Source organism: Sylvia atricapilla, chromosome 5, assembly GCF_009819655.1.
Source record: "Sylvia atricapilla isolate bSylAtr1 chromosome 5, bSylAtr1.pri, whole genome shotgun sequence".
Classification (NCBI taxonomy): domain Eukaryota; kingdom Metazoa; phylum Chordata; class Aves; order Passeriformes; family Sylviidae; genus Sylvia; species Sylvia atricapilla.
The window spans coordinates 3,951,563-3,969,381 of record NC_089144.1 but is presented as its reverse complement, the minus strand read 5'-3'; the positions used below and the strand labels follow the sequence as shown (position 1 = coordinate 3,969,381).

Below are 17,819 nucleotides of genomic sequence, written 5' to 3'. Positions count from 1 at the left end.
GTATTGGCTGTTGTTGGGGATTTCCATGGTGAGCAATAACATTTCTTTTCTTGTATCCACTGTCAATAGTTTTCTCATCTCATTGCTGTTCCCAGTAAATTGTTGTTTTCTCATCCCATGATTTCTACTTTTTGTGTCTCCCATTGTCCTCTCCATCCCACTGTAGGGGAGGGGGAGGAGGAAGTGAGTAAGCAGTGCATGGCTTGGTGTAGTAGAGGAGTAAATTGGAGAATACCATTGTGTCATGTAAACACAGTATGTGCATGTTTGGAGGTTCACATAGTAAAGTTCTTTACCTCTTTGTGAATTCTCAAAGACATGGTCAAGTTATAGAATCCTACCTAGGTCTGATCCCATAACCACCACAGAAATACCAATGGCAGCCTACTCCTGGTACAACCTTTTTTCTAGGTAACACCATCCCAATTCACATTCTCAGTTGCTGAGGTCAAAGTACGGTGTCTCAGTTCAAACCTTCCTTTTATCAACATTTGGTAAGCACTACCTGACTTTTTAGCTGAGTGGAGGACAAATACTTCACTGTGATGACATGAACTCCAGCAGCCAGAAGTAATGACGGAAGCACATTCATACCCATTATAATAAGATTTTTTAAAAAGAATTGTTTGTCAGTATTCATAGTTTAAAGCAAAGGGGGAGACTCACATCAAGTCTGTTACAATAAAGCAGAAAGAGGAGGAAGCACTTGGGTGATAATGACAGCTCATCTGGTTACAGAGCCTCACTGTCCCACCTGGGGCTTGTCCTATCTGGTCCCAGGGCTTGGACCAATGCTCACACAGTGGATAAAAGCAGTTTTGCATTTCAGCATCAACATTATTGCTCAAACTCCATGCCTAAGGATCTTCTGTTACAGACAGTTTAAAAGAGATTATACAAGTGTTCTAACTTGCCATTAATATTCCTTGAAATTATTCTGTGTCACTTTCAAATTTCCTGGTTTTGTTTGTTCTTCCTTTAAATCCTGAACTTTTGCATCTACTTGGCATAGTCCCTAAAATCAATGGCACTTTTCCAGTGGAAGTTATTGAATCACTACATTTAAAATCATTGACATCTTAAAAATATAGAAGTTCTTTTTCCCATAAAAATTGTGATTCAGCCCCACTGTACAAATTATTTTGCATTCTGCTAAGTTTTGTGCCTTAATTTACACCTCTAACGTGACAGAATCCCAGTTACAGCAAAAAATAGTAGGTTTTAATTGCATTAACTTTGACCATAATAGTTTATTAACTAAGTTCCACAACAGCTATATTGAATTTCCCAGCTTGCATGTACAATCAAGATTTACTTCACAGGGGAAAATAACATTTAAGAGTAATCTGGCTAAGCCAACACTTTTGCTTGAATCTACTTCATATATTCTCATGAAAAGCATTAGTTATGCAGCCTCCTGGGACATGTACTTCTTTTTAACAAGGTAGGGAAGAAATATAAATCCCACATTAAATCACATTGTCCTTCGAGAGTCCTTAATTCAACTCGGAAGTTCATGTGAATGGAGCCAGAAAAAAACAAAAGCTATCACTTTATTTTGAAGCAGTGTGATTTCACAATAGATGCCATTGATGGCAATCATCTGCCAGTGCAGTAAGAACCACTGCTGGGCATGAAGCATGGAATTTCTTTTGCAATCCCTTTTTATTTACTTTTGGAAATTAACAGATCAAATCACACAGTTAGACCAGAAACTATATTCCAGCCTTATGTCAGTTGTTTGGTACATTGCTTCCTCCTTTGAATCAAAGGAATTTATGCTCTCTTTGCCCTCCTGATGGAATTTGGTCCAGTTTAGCTTTGGACAGAAGAGGAAACAGCTAAAGGGGTTTCCACTGAGATTACTGGCTCTTACATGAGTTTGTTCTGTGTTTGTTTAGCAACAGCAGAATTGGCTACTAGTGGAATAGTAGTTATTTATTTCCTAGGAAAGTGAGGACTGAGAGACTACAGCTCAACCAGATGAACTTCTGCAACCCGAAGATCTCACTTCATTGCTATAAATAGCAGGAAGAAAGATAGAAAAGTTCAGAACATGGACCAACAAAACATGTTAGCAAGATGGTTGCTAAGAGAAAATAACAATTCTATGAGATAGTTTTTTCCTCAATGCAGAAGTAGGAAATGGCGAAAGTAAAAGATAGGGGGAAATACTTCATTTTTATCTCCTTAGTCATACTAAGCATGAAGCTGTAAGCAGGAGGAAGATTGTGTCCAGGGGATCAAATGCTTCTCCCTGAGCTCTTTGTCTTGGCCCTTAGGCCAATATAAAATAATTATTGGGGTGTTGGGGGGAGTGTAAATGGCAAAAATAGACTGTACTTACTAATTATAGTGGTAGGAGCCATGATGTAATCATCAGGCAATGCAGCCCCTTTCCCCCTGTGTGACCTGCAGCAAATTATTTTCCTTCCAGTCTCCCCTACCATGAATACTGCTCCATGGAGATGAAGAAAAGGCTGCCCTAATAGATCTGCTAATTAGTATTTCTGATCTGCAACCTTGTGTCTATTTTTATTCAGAATTAAAAAGGACTCCTCTCGACAAAAAAAAAAACAACAACCCAAACCCATCCCAAAATAAAACAAAACAAAAAAAGAATACAAGCAAAAAAAAACCCCACCAAAAACCCCAAAACTATATATCAGGAGACAATAATCCAAAGAACACAATATTTTGTTTTGGTTTATGGTTCAGTACAGAAATACTAGTATGAAATCACTGGAACCATTCTCCTCCTTGATACAAATTAGTAACTGCATTTATTGTCTCCAGAAGCAAAAGATGCTGCATTTAATTTGTCACAATCTCCAGTTTCCAGTGTCTCCCTGTTAGAAGCTCTCAATGAAAGCAGCACAGAAGCAATGCCAGGTTTTAGAGCAACATCTCTGAACATGGTTTTACATTTTCGGTCGGTGCAAAGCCTCCTACTTTGGCTGACAGTCAATGGCTTCAGCTGACACTTCTCAATGCAAAAGGTGCAAGTTAATGAGACTGAATAAAAGGAAATCCACTTTGTCACAAGCCTCATTCATAGTCAGGATAGGATTGCTGTTTATTCAGACCCTGTAAATCCCTGTGCCATATAAATGTGTGTGTGGGAGGGGAAGCCTCTGATCCTCTCCTCTCCCTTTTCTACACAGCGTCTCACAAATCATGGTCACAGCAGGCTCTCACTTTGTAGCAGCTTTATAACATTTTAGAGCTTTCCAACAGAAGAAGTTGGCACCACATAGCTCTGAGGACCTCACAGTGCTGAAGAAAGAAGGGCAGCTTGGCATGAAACACTGGCATCTCAAATTTGTACACTACCATGGTGCAAGACAGGTGTGGAGAAGAAACATGGTGGAAGCTGTTTGCACTTGATACTTTGAGATCTGAACTGTCTGCAGACTTTTCTCTCACGTACAAGAGCTCTTGTGTGACAGCCCCATCCCCTGAAGTCTGCTTTTCCTTTACAATTTAGTTTGCCACACAGATAAATAAGGAATTCACCTTGGAGTACAAGATTGTGCTTGTTCAAAGAGCTCCATCATACTGAATCACATTGAATGATATAACTGCAGAGAAGGAGAAAAGGCAGAAAACCAAACATGTGATCTGGTCCTCTACTGCCTGCCACAAGGGAAGAGAGGTGAGGAGGATGAAGACTGGCAGTCCAGAACAGAAGGCTGACCACTATCCCATATCATGAGAGCAAAGCAAGGTAAGGGCATCACCAGGCTGCATTCACACTCCACTCCACTGCTTTAGAGGTGAGGTGACTATAGCCCCAGGCACCAGTGCAACCAAACTGAACAGGGACTAGGAATCAGCACCTCACCTGGCTGCACTCCACTGCCTTCTGTATTAAACTGGATGGCTTTTTAACTTAACACTGGGTTGGCACCTGCTGTGACAGAACAGTCACTGCTTGATGCCAGGCACTTGGAGTAAAAGGGTGAGGATAGCAGCAGCAGTGTAGACATGACCATTAGAAGACTCTTCTTTCTCAAAAGAAAGAATCCAGGAGGACACAGTAAAAATAAACAGTAAGTAATTCCGCCCGTCTTAATTTCCTGTCCAACACTCAAAGGGAAGTCTGAACCTTTCTGCTAAATAGCCATATATGTCAGAGCTATCAGCTGAGACCCATCTTTTTGAAAAATGTACATTTCTGGCATATTATTTCCAACCTGTTAAACTGCCCAGCCCTCAAAAGGTATTAAATCGAAGATCAGTAAATCTGTTTAAAGGAATGAAACTATTAGGTGAAGTAATGGCCTTTGCAATCAGTGCTAGACAGAAAAGCATATCAAATGAGTTCATGGGAGGAAGAATGATCTCAACAATTACTGTTCCATAAATCTAACTTCTACCTCACATAAAATAACTGAATATAAGGATAAAGTAACCCCAGAGAAACTGAACATCTGAAGTCAGTAAAAGAAATACATGTGACAAGGAACATATATTCACAAGTAAATATTGCCATAAAAATCTGAGTGCATTCGAGGCTGTAATGGATATTGTGCCTCAAGATATTTTGAAATGTAGAAAATTGGTCTAGACAGAACACTAACATATAAAAGTAAAAGCTTTTAAGATGGGTTGCAAGCTAACAGGTTGTCTTCTGTGCTGCAGAGTCCAGCATACTGTAGCAGACAGCAATACAAGAATTACGCAGCAGATGCATTAGTGATGTGAAAGAGAAGAAACATTACAAGGAAATTCCTGATGCTCACTTACAGAGGATTGAAAACCTCAAAAAGAGCAAAGGAATTGTGAAAAACAGTGCATCTAAAGAGACAAACTGCATGGAATGATCAAAGCCAACTAAAAAGCCCTGGGGAAAAAACGAGTTAGCGTAGCTGCTGAAACATCCCTAAAAAGGAAGGGAGACACAAAATCTGAAGATGAGTTTGCAAGGCAACACAGTTGTAAGAAATGCTACAAAAAATTACATCAGATTCATTATCTGATCATTATGACAGAGAGGGAAGCTAGCCTCCACTGTGGTTCATCTAGAACATCTAATTCTCAGTCTAATAAGAAGTGAAAGAAATTCGAAGAGGAACATGAGTAAAAGCTGAAGAAAGGAGAAAAAGAGATAAAGCTTCGGGACCATGAAATGTACACTTTGACTATAGATGTAGTGTGATTAAAAAAATATGGAAGGAAATGTTTAATAAGAGTGCTTTCTATTAAGTTGGGGTATGGACTCACAGCAATTATGGTTAAAGTCCTAGGGTTTAAGACTTTTATAATGAGGGCAAAGAAAACCATTGCAAGTGTACAGTGGGTAACACACAACAAATCAACAATATATGGTGGGGATTATCTAGCTCCATGGAAGTGCTTGATAATCAAAATCCAAACAGCAGCATCACTCTGTGGGTTTTGACTTCAAATCATTTTGGGAAGCCACAAGATACTTACTTTCCCCTGGGACATCTTGCTGATTATCCTCTGGCTGCTGGGAGATTCCCATTTTTGATAAGATGAGCGTGGCACCATCTCGGACCTTTGAAAATACACACACAGAGTTATTCTTCAAAGGAACCATGCACTACTGAACCTCCTCCTTAAACTGGAAACTGGGGTTTTGTAATTGGTTGCAGAGAATCTATGACAAATGCTAACTTTCCAAGGCTTTCTGGGCAACTGTCTCTGCAATTCAGAACAGACACCCTCCCACTCTGAGAGATCCCATCAACACCTCCTCTGAGATTACTTAAATATTGGGAGCATCTTCAAGGCTTAAGTGGTCTCTCAACCTGCTGTGGGTGCCCTTTGGACAAAAATGGGGTTTGTCACAAAGAATCAGACCTGTGTGCTTTCTTATGGAAAACTAACCATCTTTTCTCTTTTCCAGTCAGGATTAACTGTTGTTAAAAAGCAATAAATAGCATAAAAAAGAAAGAAAAGTGGATTGCAAGTGCATGGTAGAGTGCACAGTATGAAACCTAAAACAGACAGTACAACAATGTCAACATCTGCTCTCCTGATTGGGCTTTTGAACAAACCAGACCAACTCAAAACCTATTTAGCAGCACAGCATGGACCAAGACAATTCTCAGGGGTAGGAAGTTTTGGGGAAAAGGAAAGATGAATATGAGACCTAGCAGAAAGTTCAATGTTCAAAATGGAATTTAGATTTGGATACTTCAGTGTTGAAGAAACCAAGGTGCTGGAATTTAGGTTTTGTGTATTTATATGAAATGCTTATTAGGCAGAAGGTCTAGACACAGCCTTTCAGAGTCCAGACCTTTTACTGACTAGACCCAGACCCGTGTTTTTCTTTTGATTCTTTACTGTAGAATCACAGAATGGTTTGGGCTGAAAGGGACCTTCAAGATTTCCAACTCCCCTGCCATGGGCAGGGGCACCTTCCACTAGACCAGATTTCTCAGAGCCCCTTCCAGCCTGGCCTTGAACACTCTGGCCAGGGATGAGGTATCCACAACTTTTCTGGGCAACCTGTATGTGTGCCCTGAAATTCTGCTATAAAGAAATAAAAATTTTATTTATTACAAGAAAACAGATAACAGGTCTGTTAAAACAACGTTTTGGATACTCCTTACATTATAATGCATCAGTGTGTTGATACGTTTCCATCTGCCATCTCTCTGGGATGTTAAATCCAAGTCTGAGAGGATCTGTGCAGTAGAACCTGGACGCCATTCTAACAGGTAATTAAAGAGAGAAAAAAACACTTTTTAACCATATGAAAAAATAACCAGTCCAAGAACATCTTACAGACCCACTGACACATTGTGGAACATCAAAAGAAGTAATGTACCCCACGGTCCAGTGTGTGTTTTTTATTGTTTAATAGTTTGGTCCTTGTTACAGAAGTTTGCATGAACTATTCCTAACCATGCATATGACTTCTGGTTATCTTCCATAAAAATTTAAATTCCTTCTCATAGAATTCAATAAATATATATCATAAGATCTGCTATTGATCCAAAGAAGAGTAGGATTTCATGGAACAGAAAAGACATTTTTAGGGGATTTACTAGGATTTTCTGAAATGCGAGCATTCCATCTTCTATTATCAGGTGAATGGAGTAATGAAAATATTGAAAAAAATATTACTTGGAGTTTTTATTCTGAGTTTGTTAGGCCTTTTAAGGACCACTATTTTTTTTTTTTTTTTTTTTTTGTCAAGAAGAGAACAGCTATTTTGAAAGCCTTCAAGGGAAATGATTTTCAGAGACTAAGTGGTACATCATTTCCTAAAAGTGCAGCTCCTCTAAGTTATAATTCTTTTGAATAACCATCATAAAGGCAACTAAAAATCAGTACCAGTTTCTGAAATTGCATCATTACTTCTCCATCAGTTAATTATCCATGCTGTCATTATCACATTAATTAGTACCTGAGATACTGACTCTGTCAGACATGAATTCATTTGTGCCAACAGTCATTAATGGCTCTTGCAATGCTGATGACAGTATAACAAAACTTTAAGGTTCAAGAAAAACTAACTCAGTAAGAAAACATTAATTTTTAAGGCATATTCAGATTGCTGCAAAATGCTCTGTTTTTGCATTCAGCTGAACATGAATTCGGCTTTAAAAAAAAAACCAAACCCGACCCAAACCAAACCATAACCAAGCAATAAAATCCTTTTACAGACATTTTTTTCCCAAAAACACCAAGTCACACAACAGGTCTCACCTGTTCAATATAACATCACAAGTAACTACGTACCAAGAACTACACTGTCAGCTTTTGGCCACTGAGAACACGGCAGATTTCGATAGACTTGGTCTATTATCTTCTCCTTTACTTGTGATATGGTATCACAGTTCAGCACTTTCACAGGTATGGAATCATTTCCTCCTTCTTGTACATATACATTAACTGTCTGTGAAGAAAAGAATGTACAGGGTGATTAGGGCAAATCAGTGCTGAATTACCTCTGAATCTGTTTTTCTGGGTGATTTAAATGCAAACAGTGTCTGAAATTCACCATTCAAGGATTATTGCACAGCAACACATATTTGCAATGGGAGTATGGAGTCTTTGAAAGATTATTTGAAGATTTTTTTGCTGTTATGCAGCCAACCAGTTATCATAAATTCTAGTTAATTTCCCCCACTATGACAAGACAGAAAAGATACACAACAGGTTTAGTCATGTCTAATATGCTAATATTATTAAGTCTTGGGAGTTTATTAAAGAAACACACAAGAACAAAGCAGTTGGACCACTGACTCATTACATGTTTCCCATTGAACCTGATAATCCTAAACATAAAAAGGCCAAGTATTGCAGTGCCCAAATTTCATGAGTTCCCAATAATAATTTGAACTGTTGAACTCCTAGAACATTATGTACTTTTTGCCTTAATATTTGCTTTCTTCATGGCTGTGGTTTTAAAGATGAGCAGACTACTTCTGTACATATGGTAATTTAACATGTCTCAACTGCTGAGCAGTGAGTTGTTCAGCTCTCCAAACTTTACCTCCTGTTACCAGCTGTTCATTTAATACACAAACACATACACATATGTATGTACATATAAAAGTAATTTCTATCATCTTACGTGTTTGAAAACCTCATTTACAGCCTACTGTTGTCATAATAACTCTAATAGCTCCAGGGAATACACCTAAGTAGCTTATGCTACTTCTAAAATGTTACTGTTTTCTGATAGTATTGACGTGTTTTTTTTAATGTTAAAGAGAATTTCTTGAAAGCCTGTAATTTGCTAAATCTAGAGTGATTTTTTTTGAAAGTAGCTTTGCCATGGAAGTGTCAGTGTCAATACAGACAAAAGAAAATAAGAAAACCATGGCCAGAATACCTCTCCAGATAGAAAAAATAAATCAAAAACCCCAAATACATCCTATGAAAAGTCTCTTTCATTGACTAGCTGAATCAGTACTACAGCTCAGAGCTCTTGTGGATCTTTTGCCAGTCAGGTAACTTAGGAGGCTGGGCACATGTGAAGCACTGCAGCTCTCACATGCATATGGTCCTGCCAACCATAATGCCTGAATTTATCACATCAGACCTCAGAAATAAACTTGCATGGCTGATATTTTGAAACAGTGAAGAAAAGCTATGCCATACGGCACTCAAATTAAACATGATTGCACTGTCCCTTGACAGAACATTCAAGCTAATGATGAGATTTCACCTTCCTTTTCCTATTAGCTTTATGGTAATTAGACATGATTTTTGCTCCTGGTTCAGTATGCAGCATGTCAGTGTAACCAGTGATGCAAAACAGATTCATCTTTTAAATAAGAACAATTAGAGAGCAGACGACTGCTCTCTGCTGTACTTACCCACCTTGTCTCACTTTCAGGCAGGAGTGAAGGAATTAATTCATGTTTTAACCTACATTGGTGCACAAATGCTCCCTAACTGTTCAGAGTTACCACAACATCATCATCTTGTCAAAGATCCCAAAAACTAATGGCAATAGTACTCCCTCCATAATCTTTTATCATTCATATATCACATCCACATACATCTCCTTTTATCATACATATATGCACATCCACATACATCTCATTAACTTCCACGCATGCACATACATAAAATAATATTTGTTTGATGGGAAATCTGTAAGTCTGGACCAAATACTGCTACTGTGCAATGTTACAATGTTTATTATCTAGCTAATATGCATATTGTGCCCCCATCTGATTACATACACGAATTTTCTGTCTTCACACTGATTCATTTAGCTTAACTGCAGGGTTTTTATTTTTTAATGAAAAAAACCAGACCGAATAAAGAATTATTGCCATTAAGATTTTCACGATGTGCAGTGCATACTTACACAAAAGAAATTATTTTCTGTTTTCCATACACAACAGAAATTATAGCCAGCATTGCCAATCTGTGTTTTCTGTGGGGGGCACTTATAAAGACAGTAACTCAACTAATCCCAAAAATATCACTTGAACTTAAAATTTCTTCTTGCCCAACACATTCTTCATCCAGGCACTCACAGTCTGGTGACTCCATGAGTGCAAATCCTGCAGTAATCTTCTCTCATTAACATCCTTTCAGAATACATAAAATGGTGATTCCCTCCCCACCCCAACCTGGGACTTAATAAAGCTTTTTATTAAATTTCTTTTCCATGCTGCATATATGTCATTGCATCTTTCTCAGTTGAAGACAATTACAAATGACTCCTAACATGTCAATAAAAAAGAAATTAGAAAGGAAAAAAATCATGGATTGGTCTCTGAAGGACAGTCTGTGCATCTTTGATATTCACTATCCTGTATGTACCCTGAAGAAAGCCAACAAGACTGTCAGAAAGAGTAAAACTGGATTTTACACTCCCTGAAGAGCTGAAGAGTGGGCTGCTTGAGTTTTTCCAATAGAACAGTGAATCTGTGTTCTGGAGTATGTTTGAAAAGTGGTGGAAATTTCTGACAGTGAACAGAATTAAGTTAAAGCAGACTTCATAATTCCAGAAAAGAACTGAACCATGCCACTGCTGATCAGATACAGAGGGGTCTGAGTTCAGAGGGGGAATTCCCTTGCCAGGAATGTCCATATATCACAGGTCTCCAGAACTGGCTGTAGAGGCACTGTAGGGAATTATTTCCCTAAGAGGAAATAAAAAACTTTCAATGCCAACTGGGCTGCCCATGTTCAGGAGATCTGGACTCACAGAGAAAAAAAAAATGTAGACAGAGGTTCATAAAGTGTTCTGGAGAGTGTGGACCCATCTCACAGGAGCACAATCTGGTATATTAATGATATGATTTCTAAAATGATGTTCAATATGCTGATTAGCAGCAATTGCAAGGGAGAAAAGTTGAAGTTCAGGCATAATGGCAGTGCAAGAATTCTACCAAAATCAATTGCCAATGAATTTAGATGGGAAAAGGGGAGGAGCCAAACCACTGATTCTGACCACTTTTTGGACCTACTGGAAATTACGAAAGGAATTTATTGAAATGGATTCTGCACTGGCAGGATTTGAATTTTATATTAGAAGATACTTTATAATTCGGTTCCTCCTGGGAGACTTGTTTTGGTCAAACTATCCTGCCCAGATATTCTGTGACCAGAATTTCTATGCAGCACACAGTAGTCTAGAAAACTGTGTACAGATGTAACACTATAGGAACTGATTGTAAAATAAAAAAAAAATTATTTTATGATCTATTAATCATGCTTTGCTTACCAACTGTGTGTATTCTACATCATCTCCCAGTAAGCCTGTGTCATTCAGTGTATACTTTGCTTTCTTCAGTACAGCATCCACTGGGCCTTTTTCTACCTGGTGTTTGATAGCCTTGAACAATTTATAAAGAGGCTCCCCGGCATTGTCCTATGGAAAGGAAAGGAAATGAAATAAAGCAAAATCAAAAGACATGCTCAGTGCAGTGTTTTTAAGTATTGCTGATTAAAAAAACCCCCACAGGCAACAGACTTTAACTCTTACCTTGAGGTACTGATATAAACAAATAGACATCCAGTTAGACAACATTCTCTCAACAACTGTTTCAGATCTGGAAAAAAAAAAACAAAAACCAAAAACCTGAATATAGTAAGGGCACTTAATGACAAGGTTTTTTTAAAAAAAAAAACCACTCCTTGCTTGAAATATAGTATTTTTACATGCTTAACTGCATTCAGTCTCCTAATGCAATGATTTCCCTATAGAGTCTTGAAAGCATATACTTGCTTTAGGATAAGTGCTTTGTATTGCTCATGATTCCCGAGTTTGCAGCTGGAAAGCACACATCCTTTATTCAAAATCTTAAATTGGTTCTACGCTGGGAGAGCTAAAAAATTAACCCAGTTGTGCAGTAACTGGGAAACAACCTACAGATTACAAAGCTACAACATACACAGAGCAAGATCTATTGAAATGTATTGGGAATCACAGCTGGGTTAAAACACTAGAGCAAGCCCTCACTGAATGCACAGTGCAGCTGATTGTGTGTGCTCATTGTGGAGGTGATGTGTGGTATAAATGCTAGATCTTTTGGAATGAAGCTAGATTAAGGAGCAAATGAAATGTTCAGTGTGGTATTCTGCTCTCAGGTAGGTGTTTCTACCCTGCAGTATCTGAAGAAGCACTACTGTCCAGCATCCCACCAGTGCCTTCACAGTGCTCCTGGTGGCCTTGTCTTGCTAATATGCCTGGGCCAAGCTATTTCTGACTTTTACTGGCGTTTCACCCCGGTCACAACGCAAAAGAAACATATTTACAGAAAGCCAGAGACACACAGAAAAATATGACAATCATCCAAACCTTCTTAGCATCAGCTTTGGGTTTTTGGCCACAACATACTGCTCCATCAGTTCTAAGAACAGCGTCCTCATGATGTCAGTGTAGTATTCCAGTTTTCCATGTAAAGCAACAGTCAGCAGAGATGCAAAATACACTTTAGCTCGAGCAGAGAACTCCCTTTGGATTTCCAGCGTGTGAATAAACTGAAAAAGAAAACAAATGTAAAATCAAGTCAATGGCAGGTTCCTGAAGAACCTTGGCACTTGTCTGCACTCAGAAGACAAGCAATATTATTTTAATATTAAATCTCCTAAGCGCTGAATCAAAAGTTTTCAGAAGTTTAAAAGAACTTCTTGAAAGAAAATGTTGCCTAAATTTTGGTTTTAGATACAGAGTGTACTGGACTGAACTGAGGAATGCTCATATACTTAACTAAAATTTTATGTAAAAAGGAAGTTTTAATTAAATGTAAAATAGTGTTCTGTGAGGATTTTAAAAGAGAAAATCAACTCCCCTCTCCCCCAAATTCCCAGTCCTTTCACATCAAATTACAAAGACACTAATGTAAGTACACCTGGAAATGTGCTCTCATCTGCCATAAACTGCCATAAACTCTAATTCTACCATTAACTAGCTCAGCACTGGATTCTCATTTTAAAAAAAAAAAAAAAAAAAAAAAAAAAAAAAAAAAAAAAAAAAAAAAAAAAAGCTAGAAGCCTAAATCTATATTTAGGTGTCTGACAATGAGCTTCAGTTTTTGAGAGTGAGCAATTATAGGTCTCTTCAGAGCAGCTATGAGCACTCATCAGTCTTGATGAATAGGCCACTTGAGGAGGCTCTACCTTCACTGGGGCAGAGCTCCTGGTAGATGGCTGTCTGCAGGAGACTCCCATGAGGAGCCAGGGTGGAATCAGCACTCTCTGATCACATTTCTTAAAAGGCTAAAGCAAACCTGTAACGCCAGTTTTTATGCCAGATTGGGAAATACCTGCTTTTTACAGCCACTGCCATGTTGACTGGCACAGTACATGACCTGGCACAGAAATATGAGATCCAACAGGAATCTCTGGCTGTGATGCCACATATCTGCAGTGGTTACTGTGAAATTGGAACCATATGAAAATCACTTATTTTTATCAAATTTGCTTCAGTTGTGCTTGCACACCTGAGCACATATACACAGATATGCCCAGCTAAGAGCCAAGGTGAATCTACTTCAGTACTCACATTAATGAGAAAGGATTTGCTGTTGAGGAGGTTGGAGAACTGGTACAAAGCCTGCTCCACGGTCTGGCGCCTGGCCTCAGGAATGTCCAACTTCCCTGTAATCATCACGTCCTTCTCTCCATCTTTGGAGGGCAAGAAGAAGACTCTGTCCGTGTATGTTTTGTAGTCTAGCACTGGAATTCCAGCTTCATTGATGTCATTTGTCTGATCCTCCATCTCTATCATTAGATCTGCAACATGCAACGCAGTTTAGTGCTTCAGTTTAACAATTCTGCAGGTTTTTTAGGCAATACAAGCTCTTTCAGTGACTTGTAATAGTGAAAAAGCAACTCAGCAGTGAAAACTTACATTTTCTCTTGCTATTTTTAACAATCATCCTATTAACTATAACCACAGCTAATCCTATGGTGCCATGAGGATAACTGCCTTTAGCACTGATGGTTTCCTTGTTGCCTGTCTGTAAAAGGGCCTTTACAGCATCTGTGTGAGTTCATATAGATGAATGTAGGATTACAGTACAGAGCTAGAAAAAGATAATGCAATATTTTTCAGTTTGGTTTTATTTTTCTTTTTTTCCCAATCCATATTCTATACCCTCTGAGTCTAGTCAGTACAGAAAGTTATTTTAAAAACACAGCAATCCAGGAAAGAGAGGTTTCAAGTGTAAAGCAAGCTAATTTAATAAGAAAGAAGGGGATGGCAGAAACGAAGAAGGTTAAATTGCTCACTGAAATGGATGGAAATATTTCTGTGGGACTCAAAAGCCTGAAGTTTTTAAAAGGGACAAAAATTAGAGAATCATCCTTTGGAGCAGCTACTCTAGCTGAAGGCTTTCCAATTACCCAATATTGCTGATTGACTGGAGGACCATGTTAATTAATATAGTGACCTATCGTCTCAGGAGTTTTATTGCTCTTATTCATTCATTTGCCCCTTTATTTTATAGCATTCATCAAAGCTGAGGGATGAAGAATCTTCTGGTTTCCCTCTGTGTGGTATTAATACTTCCTTCCTGCTGTCCTTTTCCTTGGCTATCTTTGTTCCTGTGTATTTTAGTGAGTTTGCATGTTGTGCTGTTGGAATTACAGCTTCACTGTATGGAACCAGAATGTATTTTGACTTCAGTGTTTCATTTAACTGTAAGTCTAGGTGGATTTACTTTAGGAGCTGGATTATTACTCCTTGGACATGCATTCCACTCCCCCAGTGTTTGTACTTCGTGGAACAGAGACGAAAGAATCAACCCAACAGGTAGAAATATGTAACTGGACTCTTGCCCCAGCAAGAGAAAAAATCTACCTTCTTTCACAAATGAGTATGAAGTGCCCTGGGAGAGGTGGAGAGAGAACCTTGATGGATCCTCTCACAGTTCAAAATGCAGTTTGAAATGAAGCCCATTTGGGATTGATTCAAACATTTGCTTCTAGTTTGTGTCCAGAACCTGGAAGGAGTTGGTTTTCCAGAGAAAGCAATCTGGTACAAGTAAAGAACATCCTGTCCCAGAAATGCCAGAGAAAACAAGACTGAAGGAAGCTTCCAGCATGGCTGAAATCTCTGAGATACCCTGAGCTTCTTAAATTAATGTCAAACTCTAACCTGAAATTGCTGTTTTATTCAATCTTGCTTTTTAGTCACTGTCAATATGAAATAGCTTTTTCTCTTTAGCAATAAAGCATGTGGGTATTTTTTTAATAGAGATTATTTCAACACGATCCAACAGCAAGTATAATTCAGATAATGAGGTGACATTTCATGGTAATCATTTAGGCCAATATTTGCAATGTTTGCACTCAGAGGCCTAATTTAAGCATTGCAATGTTCAACATGTAAAAATGCTGAGCCTTCACACATCCTGCTGCCTTCCCTGGGATGATGCTTCTACATTTACACAGAACAACTAGCTAGCTCCTCTAATCAAGCTTAAGATTTTCCCAGAGTGAACAGGGTAAAATGCTATTTTTTTCCTGTGAGCTTACCAAATGCTTTCTATGCTGGTGGCTACAAATAAATTTTGCAGCTCAGCCCTGAAAAAGAGTTTTTAATGTGCATACATTGCACACACAGTCATTGTGCTAAATATTAAGTGCACTGTTAGTCACTATAAAACTTTCTTATCTTTGTGTTAAATGGCCAATCACATTAATGGATATAAGTAACCCCAATCTCAATCAGTTTCTACTCCTAGTTTCTAACTCTGTTCTTTCCTTAGACTAAAAGAATAAATTTCTTTTAATAGCCTCAGCTACCTATTTTATTTTATTTACTTCTCTCATACATAATAGCAAAATATCTCTTCTATGTCAATGTCAGTAATGAAGACTACTAAGATATATTGATTATTTATTCCCAGAAGACAGTTTTAGTGAGCTAGCACCATTCCTCCAGCATGTCTTGATTGCTGAAGAGGACCCACAGCAGAGCAAATATCTGTAATACCTGTGAATTCCTTCTTGCACCGGTCTCTGACACTCTCCTCCAGGCCTTCAAGTTGTGATTTTATTTTTTCGTACTCTCGTTCTGCTTGTTGGCTCTTGCGCCTTTATGGAACAGAAATAAGATTTTTACAAAGTTACAAAATGCAAAAGCAAAGAATTTGCAACAGCTCTGAGAGAAAAGCCTGAAGACCAGAAGAAATTGTCATGGCTTTGATTTTTTTTTTTAAATACAGCAAAAAGAGAACGGAGGAGAAAAACAGCAACAGTGGCTGAAATCTTCCTTCCATGTAAAGCAGCTTGGCACTATCATGGGCTGGTTGCTTCAAAGCACACTTGGGTCAGTAATTTAAAATCCAGTAAGATGTAGCTACGAATGCTTTCAATCACATATCAAGTACAGGAACTCAGTTTGTATGCCCTGAACAAGGATTACTTGCAATGTGTCCTGTACTGGCTGTAATCCACCCAGGAGTGTGTCTGGGATCAAACTCAGGAGGTTTGATGGAGGTTCCCAAGGACTGTACAGCACGTGCTTCAGCTCTGCTGATATGCACCAGAAGAGTGAAATCCACTCCTTCCTGAGGCACAGTATGAGGCCCTCATTACTAACCTTAAAATTGGACTAAATAGGTTTTAAGTGAAATATGGACATATATTCTGGCCCTTTATGAAGCATGAATTCCGACATTAATCATGAAGTTTGTGTGTGGGTAATGTAGCTGGAAGGATAAAAACGAGCCCTTAGTCAAAGCCATCCAGCTCAGACCTGCAGCGCTGACTGAGGAAGCAAAAATGGTAATGGATATTTATAAAGAGTAAGTTATCACCTTCATGAGTGCCACTTCAGCTGCCATTTCAAAAGGGTATGTGTGCAGCTCAGTCTGCAACTGTTTGCTTGGGAAGCCTGGGAGCAATCATGTTTATATATAAAGGAGGGACTGGGCTGACTGACACCAAGGAATTTGGCATATGTGAGAGGAATAAATTGGTGCTCATACATATCTCCAGCTGCAACTCCTTTTCTTAACTCTGCAGCTCATAAAAAAGATGAAGATAGTTTCTGTGGACTGAGCTGAAAACAATCAGGTAGTACCTTGAAAGCTTTAGGGAAACAAACCCACCTAATTAGAACTTACCTGTAACAGATGATAGAAATGCCAATGATTACTATCATAGGAATAAGTACCAGTGGCAAAATAAGATTCAGTGGGATATCAGTCACACGGTTATCATATTCCACCCTTCCAAGGATCCATTCCCGGAGTCCAAATTTTACCTAATTAGATAAAAACAGATATTTATCTCAACAAGTGCAAACATAAGGTGGTCCACTTCTCAGTTGCACTCTAAATTCTTAGTAATTTTCACAAGTGAATTTCTAGCTCAAACTGCCAACAAAGGAAATACTTCCGAATATTTTAAACTGAATTTGGGTCACTAGCACTTTATTCCATGAAGCAATTTAATTTTGCTCAGCTGAGGAAGAAAATTCCCCAGTCTGTCAGGCTAGAGTTCTACATCTCTATATAATGAAGGTAGAAGGCATTTGGCAGCCTTGAGACTGCTCTTTACGTGTGACACCTTTTATGCAGTAGGCAGAAAGAACTCCAGAGAGTTTCTTCACAGTACTACAACAACTTTGGAGAACAAATGACTTCAGTCAAGAGGCACTGTAACAGTGTTATTGATACACCAAACGAAACTCTACAGAAAAGGTAACGTACAATGAATTCAGGAAGGTTATTGATGGTATCCCTCTTCTGTCTTTTCTTTGGTTGAGGCTGTACTTCTGGTGGCTCACAGTACAAGTCCGTCTCAGTTAGAGTCTTTATATTGCAAGGCTCATCACCCACAAAAGCCTGGGCCTCATCTATCGTCATGGCTTTGTTCAGGTTACTGCCCTAGACAGAAAAGAAAAGGCTGAGTTA

The 17,819-nt window shown here is 38.6% G+C and overlaps 1 protein-coding gene across 1 annotated transcript in view; it reads right to left on the bottom strand.

Moving 5' to 3' along the window:
- Positions 1-17,819, bottom strand: part of PLXNB2 (plexin B2) — an 81,439-nt gene that overhangs the window by 11,300 nt on the left and 52,320 nt on the right. Inside the window, exons 19-28 of the mRNA XM_066318587.1 lie at positions 17,616-17,792; positions 17,028-17,167; positions 15,893-15,993; positions 13,457-13,686; positions 12,251-12,432; positions 11,435-11,501; positions 11,174-11,320; positions 7,720-7,876; positions 6,585-6,685; positions 5,440-5,524 (exon numbers count right to left, since the gene is read on the bottom strand). Coding sequence (XP_066174684.1) covers positions 5,440-5,524; positions 6,585-6,685; positions 7,720-7,876; positions 11,174-11,320; positions 11,435-11,501; positions 12,251-12,432; positions 13,457-13,686; positions 15,893-15,993; positions 17,028-17,167; positions 17,616-17,792 — 1,387 coding nt within the window. The remainder of the gene's footprint in view (positions 1-5,439; positions 5,525-6,584; positions 6,686-7,719; positions 7,877-11,173; positions 11,321-11,434; positions 11,502-12,250; positions 12,433-13,456; positions 13,687-15,892; positions 15,994-17,027; positions 17,168-17,615; positions 17,793-17,819) is intronic.